At 57.2% G+C, this 20,491-nt stretch overlaps 3 protein-coding genes across 5 annotated transcripts; all 3 read left to right on the top strand.

The window, feature by feature from the left end:
* The first annotated feature begins 711 nt into the window (after nt 1-711).
* LRRC15 (leucine rich repeat containing 15) lies at nt 712-7,043 on the top strand. Of its 2 annotated transcripts, none has more exons than XM_069864709.1 (2): nt 712-896; nt 3,611-7,043. In XM_069864709.1, exons 1-2 carry the CDS (start codon nt 734-736, stop codon nt 5,341-5,343), a joined length of 1,896 nt encoding a protein of 631 aa, XP_069720810.1. In that variant the 5' UTR covers nt 712-733; the 3' UTR covers nt 5,344-7,043. The 2 variants fall into 2 exon arrangements, with proteins under 2 accessions (XP_069720810.1, XP_069720811.1); XM_069864710.1 differs by lacking the exon at nt 712-896 and adding an exon at nt 1,716-1,900.
* Nucleotides 7,044-7,914: 871 nt separating this feature from the next.
* LOC138724669 (carboxypeptidase N subunit 2-like) lies at nt 7,915-10,952 on the top strand. The gene is made up of 2 exons (XM_069864849.1): nt 7,915-8,177; nt 9,131-10,952. The coding sequence occupies exons 1-2, from the start codon at nt 8,166-8,168 to the stop codon at nt 10,751-10,753; spliced, it is 1,635 nt and encodes a 544-aa protein (XP_069720950.1). The 5' UTR covers nt 7,915-8,165; the 3' UTR covers nt 10,754-10,952.
* A 1,445-nt stretch (nt 10,953-12,397) lies between these two features.
* On the top strand, nt 12,398-18,296 carry LOC138724670 (leucine-rich repeat-containing protein 15-like). 2 transcript variants are annotated; one of them, XM_069864851.1, is made up of 2 exons: nt 12,398-12,987; nt 15,049-18,296. In XM_069864851.1, exons 1-2 carry the CDS (start codon nt 12,936-12,938, stop codon nt 17,562-17,564), a joined length of 2,568 nt encoding a protein of 855 aa, XP_069720952.1. In that variant the 5' UTR covers nt 12,398-12,935; the 3' UTR covers nt 17,565-18,296. The 2 variants fall into 2 exon arrangements, with proteins under 2 accessions (XP_069720952.1, XP_069720951.1); XM_069864850.1 differs by having other exon boundaries at nt 14,987-18,296.
* The last annotated feature ends 2,195 nt before the right edge of the window (nt 18,297-20,491 follow it).

Genomic DNA, 20,491 nt, shown 5'->3' with positions numbered 1-20,491 from the left:
GCAGGGAGTGGGCAGCTCCCAAGCCCGCTGCCTGACCTCCAGCTGCATTGCTGTCAAGAAAAGGGGAGGTTATTTCGGGAATCACGACACTGGGTAAGTCTACTGTGTCAATAGTGTGTGAGTAAAGCACTCAGGGGTGATATTTTCCCTGGAGGTGTTTAAGGGATGAGTGGATGAGGTGCTGAGGGGCATGGTTTAGTGACTGATGGGAATGGTTGGACTCGATGATCCAGTGGGTCTTTTCCAACCTAGTGATTCTGTGATTCCGTGTGATTCTGTGAAAATGTCTCTTCTCAGTGCCCAAGTCCCTGGGCTTTGCCCCAGGGGCAGGCAGGAGATGTGTCAGGAGGTAGCCCCAGCCCTGGTGCTTGGTCCCCAGCTGGGAAGGGGTCTGTGACCATCCAGCACCCCCCATGCTATCCGAGGTATCACTGGTGGCTACATCCAGCTGGGTTTCCCTTTCCCTCCACTCTTCCCATGGTCCCAGTCACCTTCCTTAGAGTCTCACTGGGAAGCCCCCTCTGTGTCCCTGCAGTTTGTTGTTTATCCTGGTCTGAGCTCTGCTTTGCAGGGCCCTGTCCTGCCTCAACATGCTGTGGCACAGGGATGGAGTCAGCCTTCCTCCCACTCTCCGGCAGCCGCCCTGGGCTGTTCCTATCTCCAGCAGCTCCTTAGCCCTGGCTGGGACCTGAGCAGGGGCCGCCGAGGCCAGCGGAAACATGGGTGGGCTGAGATGGGATTAGGTGCGGTCAGGGAAATTCCAGCTGCCCCGTGGTTAGCACGGGGCTACTCCAGCTCCAGGAAGCCCCACAAGACCACGCATGCTGCCTTTCCTCAGCTGCTTCGTCCGGAACATCTGTTCCTGGAGGCTGCTGGACCGGAGCTGCCCAGGAGAGGTGGGTGAGGGGGGTCTCGAGCTGGGCAGCGGTGACCGAGGGCACCCAATGCACCCATGTGGGCTGGAGGGGTGGCGGCAGATGCCCCTGAACAAGTGAAGATGACGGGCTTGTTCCCTGCTTCCCAAACGCTGCCGGGTGCAGGTCTCATCACCCGCGTGTCAGCAGCAAACGGGCTGCAGCCCAGCAGTGGCAGCCCTGGGAGATGCAGCGTGTGCCGCTTTGGGGTTGCAAGGCTGCCTGCGATCAATGCCAAGGGGCTTTCTCAGCATCCGCAGGCAGGACGGTGCTGGTGGGAGATACTCTGGCTTGCTGAGGACTCTCTGTAGCAGCCTGGCCTCCGGCTGGCACTAGCAATGCCACTGGCCCCTGCTTGGGGTGCCAAGAACCCTGGAGTGGGTGCTTTTTGGTTCCTTGCCCTTTTTCATCAGTCGGCGGGGGGACTGAGCAAGAGCCGTGATCCCAGACAAGCACAGTAGTGCCGGGGGCTGCCTGCGCTGCCAGCTCTGGGCTGGGGCACAGCCAGAGGTCCTGACACACTCAGGTACTGTAACTGGGGAGCCAAGACAATGCCCTGGAGTGTGAATGTGTGCCAGCAAAGGGCAGGATCGTGCCTAGGGGCCTGGCTGAGCCTCACCTGCCCCTGCAGGCTGGGGCACCCACTAGTGTCCCACCAGGGAGGCTCCTGGGGCTGAGCTGCTCCCTGGGTGCCGGCTGACAGGAGCAGCATGTTCACTGCGCTGTCTGGTTGTCTTCAAACAAGCCCTGGGGTTCAGGAGAGGGAAACCCAGAACTCCATCCTCGAGATGTTTGCTCTGTTTGTCGAGGAAAGAGGAGTTGGAAGCAGCTCTGCTCCAGCGTTTTCCCTAACCCCGACACTGCCCCTGTGCTGATTCATTGATTTGGACGGGTTATATACTGGGAGGGGAAGCATGAACCACACTCAGCTCTCTTGCCAGCACAGAGCTGTACTTGCTCGGCGCTCGTGGCTGCAGGACACTCGGGTAAGTCTCCTCTCCACTACAGCCCCTGCAAGCACAGCCTGGGCAACTCCTGGGGCAGCTCTGAGGGGTGGTGGCGGGATGTGCATGTTCAGCATCTTTTGATTTGATGGAAATGTCTGTCTAACAAGGGTTCTCCAACTAACTCGGACCACTTGGGAATTGTGGGAGCTGAAATGGTTACCTAAATAAGGTATCGTGAAGAAAAATCCATAAAGAAAATCAAAGAGGAGAATGTAACATTTAGGGGGGCTGAAATTAGGAGCAGTGGGATGCTGAGGGGCTGAGCAGTAGGGAATATTCAGCTCCTTGGTCTGTAAACTTTTTGTCCCTAGAAAAAAAGAGGAGATAAATTGTTTGCAGCTGCCTTTCCTGAGGGGTGCTCCAGCTTGGATGCTCTCTGAGCTGCCTTATGAGGGAGTGACATGAGCGAGGCTTTTGATGTGCAGAGCTTTTTGGGGAAGTTTATAAATGGCTTGCTATAAACAAAGCTGTTCTTGGATGCAGATTGTTTCCATATGGAAAACAAACTGTGCTGGCTTGTGGAAGGTTCCTCCCTCCCCACCAAAGAGCAAGCGTGTTGCCTGGAAGGAGCCTGAAATGGGGCCAGGAGCTGTGCCCACAGCACCTCGGGTGCTGTGCCAGCCAGGACGCTGTGCCCAGACCGCTGCGCTGTGGGATTTCATAGAATCATAGAATAACCAGGTTGGAAGAGACCCACTGGATCATCGAGTCTTGCTGAGCTGTGGGGTTTGTCTTTCCCTTGTGCCACTCAAGGCTGTTAGTGGGAGCCACTCCTTGCCATCCTGGCACAGGCTGCAGCTTTGATCTGCGGAGAGGGGAAAGCTCCTGGACCAGAGGAGAGAGGAGAGGGTGTCTGTGCTGGCTGTGCTTGTGGAGCGGTGGAGTAACTCGCTGTAAAGCCCTTGCTCCCGCTGGGCTCCAGGGCTTGCCCAGGCACTACCCCTGGGACTACCCTGCACACAGGTACCCGCGCCAGACACCCTGCTGCTCTCGTAGCCAAAATTGGCAAGGGTTGAGACCTTCTGCTGGGGATGGAGCGCAGACAGAGCCACCTCCATACCAAGCCTCAGCTGGGGGAGCTGGCAGAGGTCCTGGTTGACCTAGGCTCTTGCAGGAGTGGAGTTAATTCATGCCCAGGCAGTGGGTGCCAGCGCTGCTCTTGGCTCTGTGATCGGAGCTCAGAGCTGTCTGCTGCTGGGCACAGTCAGAACAGCGCTCAGTGATGCTGGGGTTGGGGGCATCTTTCTTCCTGCCTCCACCCAGCATCCCTAGGACACATTCAGCTGTGGGTGCCACGGGCTGACTCTGGTGAAGATCTTGGCTGTTTGGTGGTGCCAGGAGGCCAGCACCGCTGGTAGAAGCTCCCTGAACAACAGGAAACCACCACGCTCCTGGCTGCTGGAGGAGCCGAGTGAGGGGGATGTCAGGGATGCCACTAATAGCTGTGGTGTCGCAGTCGGGCGCCGCAGCCCCCGGCTCTGTCCTGTTCTGTGCTCCTGCCTGGTCTGTGTCCAGATCTGCCTGCCCCCAGCCTTCCTCGCCTGCCATTCTCTGCCTCGCTGCCGTGCTAGGGGCACAGAGTGACCACACACTCGGTGGCCCTTTCGAGGGAGAAAGCAGCACCCACCCCTGGCAGGGCAGCTGGGAAATTGTAGAGCTTTAGCCCCCCCTCCTTTGTTTTTGCTGCAGGCCCAATGGAGTGGGGAGGCTGGTGGTGGTCCCTGCTGCTGCTGCTGGGAGTCCAGCTGGCTGATGGCCAGTGTCCAGAGCTGTGCCAATGTGTCCGCACGGCCCAGGTAGAGTGCACGGGTGCCAGCATCACTGCGGTCCCCAGCCCCATCCCTGCAAATGCCATGACCCTACAGATCATCAACACGCGCATCACCGAGCTGGGAGACGCGTCCTTCGGCAACGCCTCTCTGCTGATTGGGCTGCGCATTGAGAAGAACAACCTGACGCGCATCAGCCCCAGGGCCTTCCAGCACCTACCCGACCTGCGCTACCTCAGCCTGGCCAGCAACAAGCTTCAGAATCTCCCCGTGCAGGTCTTCCAGCCCCTGGACAAGCTGGAGTCGCTGCTTCTCTCCAGTAACCAGATCATCCAAGTTGAGCCTGCACACTTTGCCCACCTGAGCAACCTCAAGGAGCTGCAGCTGCACGGGAACAACCTGCAAGAGCTGAAGGAGGGGGTGTTTGACCAGCTCACCAGCCTCACCAAGCTCAACCTGGCCAGGAACAACATTGACCGCCTGCCGCCCCGAGCCTTTGAGCGGCTGGCGCGGCTGCAGGTGCTGCGGCTCTATGAGAACCGGCTCAGGCAGATCCCTGCGGGTGCCTTCGATGGGCTGCCGGAGCTGCAGGAGCTGGGGCTGCACCAGAACCAGCTGGAGACGCTGTCTGCGGAGCTCTTTGTCCACAACAGGAACCTCCAGAAACTCTACCTGTCCAACAACCTCCTTGCTACCCTGCCAAGCGGTGTCTTCTTGCCTCTGCATGCCCTTGCCAAGATTACCCTGCACGTCAACCGCCTGCGGGACATCTCCCCCAGTGCCTTTGGGCCCATGCCTGACCTGCGGGAGCTGTGGCTCTACGAGAATGAACTCTCCACCCTCCCTGATGCCGTCTTCAGCAACCTCACCCAACTGCAGCTCCTCGTCCTCAGCAAGAACCGACTGCGCTCAGTAGCACCAGGGGCTTTTCGGGGCTTGGGGGAGCTGCTGGAGCTGTCGCTGCACTCCAATGCCCTGCGCCGCTTGGATGCCCAGGTGCTGGAGGGGCTGCCCAAGCTGCAGAACCTCTCCCTGCACCACAACCAGCTGCAGGTGCTGCCACGGGGTCTCTTCAAGGCCACCCCGGGGCTGCGGCACTTGCAGCTGCACGCCAACACCCTGGAGTACCTGCCTGCTGGCATCTTCTCCCCACTGGCAGCCCTGCGGGAGGTGAAGCTGCACAACAACTCCTGGCGCTGCGATGAGGGCATCGTGTCCCTGCAGAGCTGGCTGGAGGACAACCCCCAGAAGGTGGGCGAGACACCCCCTCTCTGTGCCCAGCCCCCTGCCCTGCGGGGCACCCCCATCACGGGGCTGCTACAGGACCAGCTCTTTAGCCCCCAGTCCTCGACTGCCTCCCCCGATCCCCGCACCCTGCTCCCGCATCATCCCTCGGAGGCAGCGTTGCCAGAGGGTGCCTGGACGGAGCCCCCCGTGGGGCTGCCGGTGTCTCCCCAAGAGGAGAAGGAGGAGGAGGAGGAAGAAGAGAGGGGGTGGTGGGGGATGACGCGAGTGCAGAGTGGGGTGGTGGTGGCAGTCGTTGTGCTGCTGTGTGTGGCCCTGCTCGTTGCCCTCGTGGCACTGGTGGTCTACGGCTGTAGGAAGAAGAGCCACGTTGAGCTCATGAAGATGAAAGCACCTAATGAAGCCTGAGAGGAGATGTGCTAGTGAGGCGTCCCTTCCCCATGGAGCCAAGGAACACGAAGCCCCTGTCTTTGTGTCAGCTGCCCTTAGTGATTGGGACAGGCTGGCATTGCCCCACGTGCTGCGCATCCCCCTGTCCTGCTGTGCTTTGCACGGTCCTTGCTCTGCAGCAGGGCATCCCTCTGGGTGACCTCCGATGGCTTCTCCCTGTCCCCAGCCCCTCTTCCTCCAGAGCAGCCTCTGTGCTCATCCCCTGCCTGATGCAGCAAGCAGGGTGTGGGATGCTGAGGGGCCCCTCGAGCAGGGAGCCACAGCCTGGCCGTGATGGTGCTCACCTCGGACAACAAGACTTCCCCATCCTTCACTTTGCATCATCCCAGCTGCGATGCTGCCTGCCCTGGCACTGTCTGCTGACCCCTCCCAGCCCCTCTTCCCCTCCTCCACGCCTTCGGTCTCTGTCCTTGCCCGGGCAGGTGGGTTCTAGCCGCCACGCAGGGCCAGAAGCTAAGCAAGCTCCTTCGTCCCAAGCAGAGCTGGGTGTCCCTGCGCTGCTTTGTACCTTTCCTGCGTCTGGGCAGGGATCCCTGAGGGCTGGGCTGCCTAAGTCTGGTGCTGCTGCTTGGCTGGAACGCCCTGAGTGACTTGGCTGCGTTCAAGCTGCCCTCCCTGCCCGCAGGCAGCGCGGCGCAGAGCACAGCCGGCATCTTGCAACCTCCTGCTCCCCTCGTGCTTGTGCACCTCCTGCCAGGAGAGCTGTTGGGCCATGTGCCGGGGTGTGTGCAGCAGCCGATCCCCTGAGCCCTCACCTCATGCTGGTGCTAACCCTGCTGTGGCTGTGCCTCTGCTCGCAGCACCTCGCCACAACCAGGTGGGTGAGCAGGAATCTGGCACTGGTCGCTGCTGCAAGGGACTTTGAGAGGTGGGGTGATGGGTGTGAAGCATGCACAGAGCTGGACCTGCCGTCTTCTGTTCTGGCTGCCCCTTCCCAAGGGCACATTACAATTCCCCTTTCCCCCATGAGGGCTCTTTGCCAGGGACTGGGAGAGGCTTCTGCACGTGTGCCCAGGAGCTACTGGAGCGTAGGGGGGCTCCAGCCCCATGGGACTTCTCCTGCTGCACCCCAGCTCTGCTCCTTGCTGCCTCAACACCCTGGTGAGCTCCCTACCAGCTAGTGAGTAGTCTGGCCCCGCTCTGCCTGGCAAAGCTACACCTTCTCTTCCCCTCTCCTCTTCCTCCATCCCACTCCAAGTGTCCCACTGTGTGTGCCCAGTCTGGCTGCTGGCTCGCAGCCCTCAGGCAGTGGTGATACTGGTGGTGCATGCTGGGGGGTGTCAGAAAGCACTGGCTGCTCTGAGAATTGCTGGCAGGGGCCACCCTGTCCCCTAGCAGCACCTGGCTGCAGTGGCCACCGTGCCTTCTCCAGCTGTGGCACGGCCACTTGCCTCTACACATGGTATGGTGGTGCCAGTGCCTGTGGATCACTCCCATGGGACAAGGGTCATGCCTGATGTGCGTCCATCCCATGGTACTTGCTTGCTCATGGCACCCTGTGAGCCACCGTGGGCACAAGCATCTCTGTGTTTGGGCACATGACGGGATGCTTCTCGGGGCTGGGACCTGCATGGTGTTGGGAGACACAGGACCGTGCTGTGGGGCTGTTGGGTGCCGCTCTGTGACCTCTCCATTAAAGTGCAGTTGTCCACCCTCAATCCCAAGAGCTGTTTGTTTGTTTCTCTGCAGTGCACGGCCAGGGAATGATACCGAAGAGTCAGGAGCTGCAGTTGATATTTCCTCTGCCCAGAGATTTATTTGTGCTGAGAATAAGCCTGTACAGGCTGTTTGGGACTGGGAGAGGGTTGGTGGGGCTGGGAGAGGGTTGGTGGGCTTGGGAGAGGTTTAGTGGTCTGTGGTCACAGAGCCTGGGCTTCTACCTGGGGTGAAGGATCTAAAAGAGTTTGGCTGTCCAACAGCATCAGGATGGCTTCTGGAGGGTGACCTGAGACAGCAGCAAGCTTCTCGACAGAGTAGCCAACAGCCTCCTGCATAGCCCTTCTCCCTGGGGCAGGAACCTGAGGGTTTACCCAGCATTACCCTGGGGTGGAGAGGACCTCACTTGGCTCCCTTTAGCACTGGGTACTGCTGGCTGGTGTCAACTGAGTTCCTTTGTGCATCACTGTCTGCTCCATGGGTCCGGATGAATGCACGTGTTGCTCCTTTTGCCCCTGGGGCTGCCTCCATGGCAGCTGCCACCCTAGACTGTTCCAACTTAGGGCCCTGCAGGGCAGCCCTTAAAGCTGTGAATGCTGCTTTCCCAGGGAGTTTAGTTGGTCCACGGGTCCCTCTGGCCACCCCAGTGCTGGCTGGGTGCGTGTCCTGGGCTGCAAAGCACCAGGCACACCTCAGCAGGCAGGTGGTCCCCTCCCCATGGCAACGCTTTGCCTTGCTAAGCTGTGTTTGGTCCCCTGTCTTGCAAGGGGTGTTTGCTAGCCCCATTGTCCACTGAGATTTAATCAAGTCCGGGGGTGCTGCAAGCAAATGTGCTGACCTCGATACGGGACCGGTGCCAGGGATACGGGACTAGGAAGCTGCTTCCCTGCCAGGATGCTCACTGGTGGCTGCCTCTGGCCTCACCTCCAGTCCCTCTGGGGTCAAGCTATTTTTCGAAGTGCTCCAAGGACATGAGTTGTTGTTGCCGATAAGCAGCGAGGGGCAGCTCCGCCTCAGCAGGAACAGCTTGTTGGCCGCCCTCCCAACCACCTCAGAAAACATTGTCCAGTCTCGGTGAGCGGTGTCCCTGCAAACCTGCTGCGAGCCTGGCGGCGGTCCCCACGATGCCATGGCTGGTAAGTGGTGGCCACACTGCTCGGGTGGTCTGGGGGGGCCCTGGGACAGGTGGGACTCACTGTTGGCTCTGCATGAAAACAAGGAGATGGTGGGAAGAAAAAACCAAGCCCAGTGCTGCTACCGAGCACTGATTTAAGTCTGGGGTACCCTGACTTGGGCAGGGTGTCTGCAGGTGGGCATGGCTATGGGGCAGGCAGCATCCCCCATCACCTTGCAGCACTAGGACGTATCCTGAGTAGGGAGGGACTGGCAGAGGTCTGGAGGCCATTGCTTTGCCAAGGGGATCAAAAAGTGCCTCTAGTGGGCTGGGAAAAGGCATTTGGTCGAGCTACATATCTTGCAGGCAGGTTCATGCTGCTCTGGTTGCTTGCAAAGAAAGAAGCACTTGATGGATAGTTAAATATACAACAAGTGAAGTCTGCTCCTGTTGTCACTGAGTGCAGAGCGACCCTGCAGCATCATCCCCATCACCCATTACGTGCAGCACATCCCCATGCTTCACACGTTCCTCGGCCCTGGTGGCTGGGTCTGTGCGCATGAAGGTACCTTGTGAGGCTGCGGGTTCCCCCGGAACCCAGGCAGGTCCCCACAGCTCCCACTTCAGCTGCTGCTCTGCAGGACACGGGGACTCTCAGCAAGGGTGGCACCACGCTCGCTGTCACAGGGAGGGCTGGGTCAGGGCTGGGGTGCAGGGAAAGAGCCACTGCATGAGGCAGAGGGAGAGAGATCTGGGAGGGAAGTGCTCCCTATTCTTGCAAGGGGAGCACTGGGTAGTGCAGGGGTCTGGGGCTGGAGGAATGCCCCATGGCCGGGGCAGCTGCTCACTGGCAGTGCCCCAGGGCTTGTTCCCTAGAGTTTCTAGCTGCAAAAGCAACTTCCCTACCAGTACCCACCTGTGGGTGCACATTTCTGCCCAGCCGAGGCAAAGGATGAGTCTTGGCTTCTTTTTCAGTGGAGGCTGGTGGTCTACACGTTGCTGGGGCTGGGGTCCCTGTTAGTGGGGGGGCTGCCCCTGCCCTGCCCCCCTGCCTGCCAGTGCTACGACACCTCCAAAGTCTTCTGCTCGGAGGAGAGGATGCGGGAGATCCCGGCAGGCCTGCCAGGGAATGCCACCCAGCTCTTCTTTGTAGAGACAGCCCTGAGCAGCATTCACAGCGGAGCCCTGGGCTCTAGCACCACCCTCACCAAGCTGGTCTTCATCAACAACAACATCCAGGAGCTGGAGGTCGGCGCCTTTCGGGGGCTGCCCAGTCTCACTGAGCTGGAGGTGTCGGGCAACCCTTTGCCAGAGGTCAGTCCAGGGGTGCTGATGGGGCTGCTCAGCCTCAGCAAACTCACCCTGGGTTCCAACACCATCCGCTGCCTGCAGCCGGGGCTCTTCACCCCTACCTGCCACCTGAAGGACCTGCGCTTGCCAGGGAACAAGATCGAGGCACTGCCCGCTGACATTTTCCACCCACTCCGGCACCTCCAGACCTTGGATCTCTCACAGAACTTCCTGGCTGAGCTGCCAGCAGGGCTACTGACCCCCCTTGCCACCCTTCGCCTCCTCAAGCTCAGTGACAACCTGCTGGTACAGGTGCCCCCTGGTGCTTTTGGGGCACTGGGCCAGCTGGCCGAGCTCCACCTGGATGGTAACCGGCTGGAGGAGCTGCCGGCTGGTGCCTTCACTGGGCTGGGGGAACTGCGACGGCTGCAGCTGCAGCACAATGCCCTGGGCAGCCTTCCCCCCGACATCTTTGCTGGTCTCCCCAACCTTACCTTCCTCAGCCTGGAGGGCAACCGCCTGGCCACCCTGCCTGTTGCCCTCCTTACTGGCACCCCTAGCCTCCTCCATCTCTCGCTGGCCCGCAACCAGTTGGAGACGCTGCCCCTGGGACTCTTCTCCAACCTGTCGGTGCTGCAGACCCTGGTGCTCTCGCACAACACCATGGTCCATCTCCCCACTGAGGTTTTCCAGGGGCTGGTGGGGCTCACAGTGCTGCAGCTGAGCCACAACAACCTCTCCAGCCTGCCAGCTGGGCTGCTGTCTGGGCTGCCCCTCCTCACTGCCCTGGCGCTGGACCACAACCGCCTGGCTCACTTGCCCCCAGGGCTCTTTGATGCCAACCAGGAGCTGGCACGCTTGGGGCTGACCGACAACCCCTGGGCCTGTGACTGCCACCTCTCCTACCTCCTGGGCTGGCTCCAGCGCTTTGCTGAGCCCCTCACCCACGCACAAGCCTTCTGTGCCAGCCCAGCTGCCCTCCAGGAACAGTCGCTACTGGAGGTCACCCAGGGGCAGCTGGAGTGCCCGAGGGTGCCTGGTGTTTCCCCGGGAGGGGATACTCCAGGGCAGTGCACGTACAGCAACCCCGAGGGCACTGTAAGCATGGCCTGCGATGCCCAGAGCTGCCAGCAGCTCAGTCTTCGACTCCCTCCTCCTCCTCCTGCTGTGCCAACAGCGAGGCCAGGGCCAGTGTACCAGGGCACCTGGGTGCTGCGCTCCCCCTGTGGCACACTGCAGGTCAGCATCCTCGTCACAGCGCAGGGCACAGATGAAGCCATATTGCCAGGTCTCCCTGCTGCGCACTAGGGCTTGGGCAGGCATCCTCTTCTGCTCTCCTTTGGCCATCTTGGAGTCAGCTCTGGAAACGGCATCTCATCTTGTTCTGCTACCCCTGCCATGGTAACCAGCTGTCTCCAAGCTCTCCATAAGAGCTGGCCTGGTGGTATTTATTCTCCCAGCTCTATGTTTCCTGTGTATTTTGAATATCATTAAAATGTATACATTATTTCTGTGCAAATAGTTCCCATGGTGCAGAGGGGAAGTGAAGCTCGCTGTGCTCCAGTGGGCTCTGGGTTGGGGCTGGGTGCCGTCTCCCATGCGTGCAGGTGCCTGGTGGTGAGTAGATGCTGCTCTCTGGCATGGTCACCTCTGCCTGCTGCAGGTCTCCAGCCCCACGTCTCTTCCCACTTCCCTCTGCAGTGCAGAGGCCCAGCTGCAGCCCGGCACTAGCCCGCAGGACGTGGGTTGGATGTGGGGTGTCTGAGAGAGACCTGGGTGACTGCTGCCAACTGCGCAGCGAGGGGCACAGGCTGCCTGGCTACAGGACGGGCTCCAGCCCAGGGCTGTGCACCAGCAGGTCCTTCACCCACCCTGAGCCCTCAGGAATCACGGAGATGGGTCACAAAGTCCTAGCAGGGCTGCCTGCCCAGGCAGCAGGTATGGTGGGTGCTCCTCTGAGAGAACATGTGTTTGTGTGTGTGTGCACGCATGCACTTGTGAATGTGTGCAAGGCACACACCCAGCAGGCTGCTGCCAGCCAGCAGAGCCCTTCTCCCCAAGTCAGAGGTTGTGGTGTGGTGTTGCTGCACCATCTTCTGGCTGCTGGGCCTGGCCACCCTCCTCTGAGCCAGCTCAACAGGGGAGCTGGACTCCTTGCGTGGGGCTGTTCAGGTTTTGCTGCCGGGCTGTGGGTCTCTGCCAGCCCCTTCCCCGCTCATGCCCACTCAGAGGGCCAGGAGAAAAGTGGAGGCTCTATGTTCCGTTAGCCTGACCTGCCCTGCAACACCAGCTGGACCCTGGAGTGCCAGCCCCATGCTCCTCGGAGGCAGTTGAGCAATGCTGCAACCCTAGACATCAACCTGCACAGCCAGCCTGCTGCTTCTCCTGCGCAGGAGAGTGCCACCCTTCTGTGGGGTTGCAGCTCCGAGCCTGGACAAAGGATGCTGGGGCTGGGTACAGCTTCACGAACCCCAACACTGCTGCCACACCACAGGGTCCATGGCCTGGGAGGCTGATGTCACTCCTGCTGCAACTTTCATCCCCTTGTGCACTCTGGCACCTGCCACCCTGCAGCCTCTGAAGCAACCTGGCACTAGGTGGGGACCTGAACACATACGGGATTGACATTGGAGCTGGGAAAGGCTGTGGAAAATGTGGAGTAGTTTGGAGTCCTTTTCAATTTGCCAGGAAAGCTCGAGGGCACAGGTAGAACCTTAGTAAGAGAGGGAGAAAGATGAAGAAGAAATGCAATTATCTGGTGGGAAGCAATGGATGCCTTGTCACTTTAAGTCTTTGAATCAAATAGGACATTTCTTCCCATTTCTTCCCACTTCTTCCCATTTCTTCCTGTACCAGCCAGGATCCCTGGGTGTCACTGCGGGAGGGTCTTTGGTTGGTGCTAGGATGGAGGTGAGCTCAGCCTCAGCCCTGCAGCCGGGGAGGTGTGGGGCGGTGGGGCTGAGCCCAGAGCCCGGGTGTCAGTGTTTCTGTCCAGCCACTGATGTCATTCTTGTTACAAGCTTAAACGAATGGATTCAGAGCAGCACCTTTAGCTACATAAGTCAATTCCTGAGGAAGGAAACAGCTGGATATTTTTAATAGGAAAAGCTTCAAATAGGAAATCTCCTTTCTGTTATGTGGGCGGTGCCGGTGCCTGTGAAGCTGGTGGGTCATGCTGGTGGAGATATGGGACTGCAGAGACCATGGGCTACAAAACAGGCTGGCCTGGACAACTTCAGGTTTCCTGGATGTGACTAGTCAAGTGCCACCAGCAGATAAGGCCTAGGGAGTACGTGCCTGTGTCCTCTGAGGGGTTTCTGCGACGGCCTCCCAGGCTGGGGGCACAGCTCCGTGTCCTACTTGCCGGCTGTCCCTTATCTCCCCACGCAGACCTGTGCTCTGACCTTGCTCAAAAGCAGGTCCTGTGCCTGGGCTGTGGATAAAAAGCTGGCCAGGTGATGAGACCCCTGTCTAGTGGCCTCGCTTTCTCATGCAGCGTGCCTCGCTCCAGCAGCTGGACTGGTTTGCAAGCACTCAGCCAAGTAAGTGATGCAAATTACTTTTTTTTTTTCTCTTTAAAATGTGCCAGGAGGGACGGCTCTGGGGAGCTGTTGATCATTTCCTTGCAGCAAGGAGCAAGAGAGGCTGCAGTGCCACGATCTCAGGCTGTGCCTTCGCGTCCCTGTGATCCTGGGGAGAGGCAAGCAGGGGACCACACTGAGGTCCACCGCAATCGGACAGAGTGAGGGAGGGTTTTAAGAAAACTTCGCAGTTCAGAGCTGTTTATTTTCATCCCCGTGCACTCTGTCCAGCCATTCCCACCTGTGCATTTAATCCGCTGTGGTGGCCCTGCAGCTGAAGTGCAGAGGACACTTTTGCACCCACAACCCTGGCTTTTGCACCCAATTCTCCCTGGGGAGAGGATGGGCAGGGGTCAGCAGCAGCTCCTGCCTTGGCGATCCCTGCAGGGCAGCTGTCACATACCTCACCTCCCATCCATCTCTTTTCAAGGCCAGTGGCCTTCCAGCCTTCTGTATTTGCTGACCTTCCAACATTTTTCAGAAAACAGCTTTTCATAGCAAATTTACCCTCCCAGTATATCATTTTTTTTGCATGGTCAGCTCTGATGGACACTTGAGAAGCCACCCATAGCCCTTTCCCCTGCTCCCACCCAGATCTGTGAATCACAAGCTGGAAACTACTGTCCTGATATGTTGTTAAGGCCATTAAATCCCAGCTAATGTGTTAGCTGGGTGTTTCCAAATCGCTCATTTGGGTAGCTCTAAATGGAAATGGTGGGCTTTATGTGGCTGCTGATAGGTGTGTGTCAGTGATTTCACCTCCTAACTGCTGGCTGCAGGTCTAACTGCTACATGTGTTAAAGGTTTGAGCTTTGGAACCCTCAGCACAGGAGAAACATGGATCTGCTGGAGTGAGTCCAGAGGAGGGTCACAAAGATGGTCAGAGGGCTGGAGCACCTCTCCTATCAGGACAGGATGAGAGAGTCGGGGTTGTTCAGCCTGGAGAAGAGGAGGCTCTGGGGATATTTTATTGTGGTCTTTCAGTACTTAAAAGGGGCCTGCAAGAAAGATGAGACAAACATTTTAGCAGGGCCTGTTACAATAGGACAAGGGGTAATGGTTTTAAACTAAAAGAATGTTGATTTAGACTAGATATAGGGAAGAAATTTTTTACAATGAGGGTGGTGAATCTCTGAACAGGTTGCCCAGAGAGGTGGTAGAAGCCCCGTCCCTGGAAATATTCAAGATCAGGCTGAATGGGGCTCCGAGTGATCTGATTGAGTTGAAGATGCCCCTGCTTGCTGCATGGGAGTTGAACTAGATGACCTTTAAAGTTCCCTTCCAATCCAAACCATTCTATGTTATATGTATTACAAAGCTGCATAATCGAGGCCAAAATATGATGTGATTGGCAAGAATCCCAAATAGGAGATGCTTAGAATCAGTGTTTTAAATAACCCTGCTGAACTGTGGGAAGCAGAAACGAAATAGCAAGTCCACCCAGCACCGCACAGATATTCTGAATAAACAAAGTCATCTGGTTTTGGCTGGCTCCTGGGACCCTTGCTGATCTCTCATTAGCGAGCACAGGGTTGATTGCTTCTGTTGTTGCATGAATGGGCAATTGCCCTGCTGCGTAACTGGACCCACTGGGGCAGCACTAATGGGCAGCAGCACTTTGCTTTCTTCACCCAGACAGATGCCAAACCTACAGCTCAAATGCGGAAGAAAAACAGCCAGAGAACAGACCATCCAGCCCTTGCACCTCCTAGAGTGTCTCCCAGTGCCAAGCCATGAGCTGGCTTGCTCTCCCTTCCTCTCCATCCCTTGTTATCAATGACAGCAAACTCCTGTGAATGCAGAATACATTGGCCTGTCCAGTCTCTCTCTCTTAAAAGCAGTTATGATATGTGAACAGAAGGATCCTGAGAGCTGAACGAAGTGTGGTGCTGTAGGTCATGAGCTGTGGACAGAGATTTTTTTGTTCTCCTTAGTTAATTTTTTAAACCGTTTTTTTCAGGACAATGTACCAACATTTCCTTTTCCTTTTCTTCCTCTCCTTCCATCCCCATAAATGCCAAGATCAAACCCTCGGTGAAGATCCATATGAAATGCCCAAAGACTACCAGGAGGTCTACAGAGGGACAAAAAATGACATCAAAGAGATCCCAAAGATCACAAAGCCCTTCATTTCTGAGATGATCTTCATGCAAACCAGTATCACTGCTGTAAGGAAAGGTGCCTTCAGGTACATGCCCAACCTGATCAAGATTTTGTTTATTGGCAACAAGATCAAGACAGTTGAACCAGGAGCCTTTGATAATTTGGAGAAGTTGAAGGATTTGGAGATCTCTGGTGCCTCATTAGAAGAATTAGATGTGGGCACTTTTCAAAACCTCCCAAACTTGCAGAGGCTGGAGCTGAGAGACAGCCACCTCAGGCACATCCCCAAAGGCTTGTTTGATGGACTGGGGAATTTGAGAGAGCTCTCCCTGTACATAAATGCAATCCCTTCTCTTCCAGAAGGTATTTTTGATTCTCTCATTAATCTAAGATTTTTGGACCTGGCTAGAAACAGGATCACAGCCCTTCCTGGAGATGCCTTTAGCAAACTTCCCCACCTACAAGTCCTCCGGTTGTACGAGAATGAGCTGCAGGACCTTCCAGAGGGGCTGCTAGATGGTCAGCCGGGGCTGCTGGAGCTCAGCCTCCAGAGGAACAGGCTCAGGGCACTGCCACCCATGCTCCTGAGGAGCCTACCTCACCTGGAGAAACTCCTCTTAGACAACAACTTCATTGGGGCTCTTCCTCTTTATGGCTTTCATGGTTTAAACAAATTGAAGCTGCTTACTCTGGATTCAAACCACATTATGGAGCTCCCTTGCTGCCTTTTTGACACCATGCCACACCTGCGGGAGCTGGATATGAGCAGAAATAGTTTGGCCACACTTCCAGATGGCATCTTTGTCAACCTCACATCTCTTGGCAAACTCATCTTGTCCCATAACCAACTAGCAGACCTGCCAAAAGGAGCCTTCACTGGGCTCAGCAAGCTCTCAGACCTCCAGCTAGATGCAAATCAGCTCTCTGCTCTGGATGATGGGGTCTTTACTTCTCTCCCAAATCTGAAAACCCTCAGTCTTCGGAAGAACCAGCTGGAGAGTGTCCCCCAAGGGCTCCTGGATCCCATGAAGAGGGTCAGCTCAGTGTATTTGAGTGGAAATCCGTGGAGATGTGACTGCAAACTCTGCTACCTGCACAGCTGGGTTCTAGCCAACAGTGAGAAGGTCAAATTGTCCACACAAGTGTCATGCAACAGCCCACCTCACCTGGCAGGGCAGGCAGTGACATCACTGAGGAATGACCACTTAATTTGCCCAGCTACTCTTCCTCTTTCATCTTCTTTTAACTCATCTCTGCCATTCACCTCCACATCATCACAAGGGATGTCAACCTTTCTGTCACCTGAAGCCTTGTCCACCTCAGTACCAACCATGCTATCATTGCCAACTGTGCCAGTGGAGGCCTTTGTCACCGCTCCATCGCCAGCGATACCATCGAAGGCCTCCATTGCCACCCCATCACCACCTGTGCTGCCCAAGACCTCCATCAACACACCATCATCAACTGTGCCATCTGAGGCCTCCATCAGCACCTCATTAACAAGAGTGCTACTCAAGACCTCCATCACCACCCCATCATCAAATGTGCTGCCCAAGGCTTCCATCAACACATCATCATCAACCATGCTGTCTGAGACCTCCACCATCACCCTATCATCAACTGTGCTGTCCAAGGCCTCCACCACCACACCATCACCAACTGTGATGTCCAGGACCTCCACCACCACACCATCACCAACTGTGCCACAGGAGATCTTCAGCTTGCATGCAACTCCAGGCTTCATACGCCCACAGCTTCCTGGAGCCACCAGCTCAGACCCTGCACTCTTCACTCTAGTCTCTGCCGCCACACCAGTGCCAACCAGCATGCTGGCAGCCACCACCAGACGAGTGCCTCCTGCTCTTCTGGCCCCCACAGAGAGGCCAGGTGCTGTCCCAGGGGTGACACCCAGCATCTCCCTTGTCTCAATGCCCCTCTGGCCACCCTACAGGGCTGCTATGCCAGACACGGTCCCACTGGCCTCACGCTCCCCATCCCACCCTGCTGCTGCGCCAGGTGGGGAGTGGGATCATTCCACTGCATGGGGCCTGTCCAAAGTTGGTACCCAGCCCACTCCCACTACCTCCCAACACTCTTCCACTCCTTTAGGCACCATCCCACTCCCGATGCCTCCTGTCCCCCCACTGCGAGGCCATACGAGTCCCTGGCCAGTCTCCCCACCCCCATCCCCCAGTGGCCACCACACCAGGGGCTTCACCCTGCGGTCCAGCCTATGGCATTGCCAGGTGTCCCTGGCCCTGGGCCTGACCACGCTGGTGCTGCAGGTGGGCTGCATGCTGCTGTGGGGGATGCTCACCCTCCTCCTTCACCAAGCCACCCACCGCCAGGGCCACCCCGTGCCGCCAGTGAGGCTGCTGAGGCTCCAAGCTCTGTCTGCCCCAAGGTCCTCTGAGCAAGCTCGGGCACCTCTTTGAGCTTCTTTGCCCCTGCGTGACCCGAGCAATGCCCATCGTCCTCCTTGGTGGTCTGAAACCGTGAACATCTGGAACCTTGCTGGCCACGGGGTGCGTGTGTGATGGGGTGGGGACCATCATCAGTGGGATGCGGCACCTCAGGGGTGGGTGTCCCGGTACCCATGCTGGGTTGGGGAGCCTCGCAGCTGGTCCCTGGAGATGCTGTGAGCCTGGGGAGCCTATGCACGGTGTCACTGCCTCACAGACCCTTCTGTCAAGCGACACTAGATGGCATCCCGACACAGGCAGTGGCTGCCACCGCCTGCCCTGGGACACGGGGAGCAGAGAGGGCGACCAGCGGCCCTGGAGGCACCGCACACAAGGGCCAGGGACTGTATCCGGACGGCTGGGGACCTCGGGGGACCTCGGGCATAGCCCGCTCTTGCTCGCAGGGCTGCAGGATCTGGTCGGGGCTGATGCCTGCATCTCCTCTCCATCCATGACAGGTACCTGCATCTTCTCTCCATCCATGACAGGTACCTGCAGGGTGCAAGCAGTCCTTGTGGAAGGGCATCCCAAGGCTACCTGCCCTGCACTCCGTTTTCTTCCCCACGTTGTATTATGGGATGCGCCTGTGCCAATACATCCGTGGTAACACACTGACCTCCTACGCTCTCTTTTTCTTTCCTCCTCACTGATATTAAAGCCTTCCCTGCATCTCTGCTGTGCACTGAAGGGCTGGCAAGAGGAATAGTTTCAATCCCAGGACTTTTCTCACTGTGACCTGCTGCAGGGGGTTCTTGCTGCTTGCTGGACTGTGGAGTGCCCTGGTGGTGCCAGCCATCAGGAACTAGTGTAGGACCAGGGTTGCACACCCTTGTGTGGGCAGTGGCGTGTTGAAAATATAGATATGCTTTTCTTCCTTCTCTCGGATCCCATGCCTGTAAAGCCTCTTTGCCATGTTGCCAGTCCTGGCTTCTCTAGAAGAGTGATAATGTTGGAGCACAGCCAGCTGCATAGTTCTTATACCCTAACTTCACCTGACGCTGCTGCAGGTTGGGGACTGGCTCTTTGGAAGCTCCTGTGGGAGCAGGTTTGATGTGCACCTTCACCTCTGTGGTCCTGGGCTGCCACCAGGCCCAAGGAAGTGCTGGACTTAAAGAGAAGTGACTGGTTTTGTGGGTTTTCTGGAAGTGAAGTTTTCACTGGGAAGCTCTAGCCCAGGAGATTTTTGAGCAGATGAACGCCAGGGTTGTTCCTTGGTTTGGGTCTTTGGGTACTTTATTTTGCTCTAGGCTCAGTGCTGACTTCACCCTGCACCAGGAGATCTGCTTGCAAATTTAATCAGCCCCGTCACTACAGGGTTGCAGTTTTCTGCCTTCAACTCCTCACCTTTGCCTCTGGCACGTGCTCCATAATGCCCTACTTTTGGGTGCCTTTTCCCAGGTGTGGGGCATAGGGGCTTCCTTTTTTGGGGAGTTGTCTCTTTTTTAATTTGGGGGTCCCTGAAAATTAATAGTCTGGACATGTGCTGGGTAAAGAGCCATGAGAAAGCAGCTCAGAAACCTTCTGGCTGGGGAGCCTCGAGTGACTCAGTTCCCGTGTCTGGTACGAGATCAAGGGAGGGGGGAAAGGGCTTTGTGTTAGGGTATGTGCCTGCAGCTATGTATTAGGCACCTGGATATATGTATTTTCTAAGAGCCTGTGCAGTGTTAAAGGCCCTTGGGCTGCTCCTTGAAGTCCTGCTGACGGCTGTGAAATACAGGAGGTGAGTGCTGGACGGCACATCTGGGTGGGATGGAGCAAGCGGCTCCGGGGCTGGCACGGCAGGTAATGAGACACAGATGAGGGGAGGGAGTGTTTTTCCTGGCAGTCCAGATGGGATCAACTTAATACTTGATTTAGAGGGCTTGGAAGCAGGGCCCGGGTGGAACAGACCCCAGCACTTCCCAGGGTGGCAAGGCGGGGGTCTCCGCTGGCTTTTCAGATATTTAATGGCCCAGCACAGTCTAAACAGGGAAGTACTTCGGGGTGAGATTAGCACAACATAATCACATCTTAAAAGGTCTTCAGAGACACAAGGCACGTCCGCTTTCATATTAATTACTTGTTATTAATAAAGCAGGGGTCAGGCTAGAGGTGTTCACTCTGAGTGCGCTGATTCCTGCTTTGCGGAGCGGTGCTGTATCCCAGAGCCCTGCGAAGCCCTGCAGCCGCCACCTGCACCCATCGCGCTCCAGAAACCAAATGGCCAACATTCCTACAGCCCCCTTTAAATCTAATTTGCCCCATAATACCCTGAAAGAGCCACGTCTTTCTAAGTGCCCAGAACACCTCCGAGTGCTGTAAAAGAGTAACAGCCAGGGTGTTCTCGGCACGGAATTTCCTGCTATGATTGATTTCTGATTTGCAATGAAAATACAGCCGCCCATGTTCCTGGGGCCAGGCTGGTGCAGCTGGCTCACAAGCTGGAGTCGGCTCCCTCTGTCGCCGTGGGGCTGATCCTGGAGGGCTATGGCTGAGCTGGGAGGAATTAACAGCCTTCCCTGTTTGCCCCCTCTTGCTCCAGTGCCCCCTGGGATGGAAGGTGCTGAAAGGCAGGTGGGATGTAGGTGTTCTGGGGGTGATGTGCCCGGGCAGCCCATGGGGAAACGTGCTTGGGTTTCCTGTTCGCTGAACAAGAGCAGCCAGAGAGCACATGAGGATGGGACAGGGTGTGGGGATCCACACCGGTGAGGTGCATCTAGGTTTGCTGCTTTGGGGCTGCATTTCACTGTGGTGGCGAGCAGAAGCCTTCCTACCTGCAGGGAGGTACGTGGCAAGGGAGTGCACAGCCCCCAGCACACCCTCCTCGCTGTGCTGTGCGCAGCCCGGGCAGCTCTTTGCAGGAGTAGCACTTGATGACTTCTTATTCCCTGATATCCTCTGGTTCCACTGAACTCAGGTAA

The sequence above is a fragment of the Phaenicophaeus curvirostris genome, chromosome 10 (genome assembly GCF_032191515.1).
Source record: "Phaenicophaeus curvirostris isolate KB17595 chromosome 10, BPBGC_Pcur_1.0, whole genome shotgun sequence".
NCBI classification, from domain to species: domain Eukaryota; kingdom Metazoa; phylum Chordata; class Aves; order Cuculiformes; family Cuculidae; genus Phaenicophaeus; species Phaenicophaeus curvirostris.
Note: the sequence above shows the minus strand (reverse complement) of the source record. Positions and strands in the feature narration are given on the sequence as shown.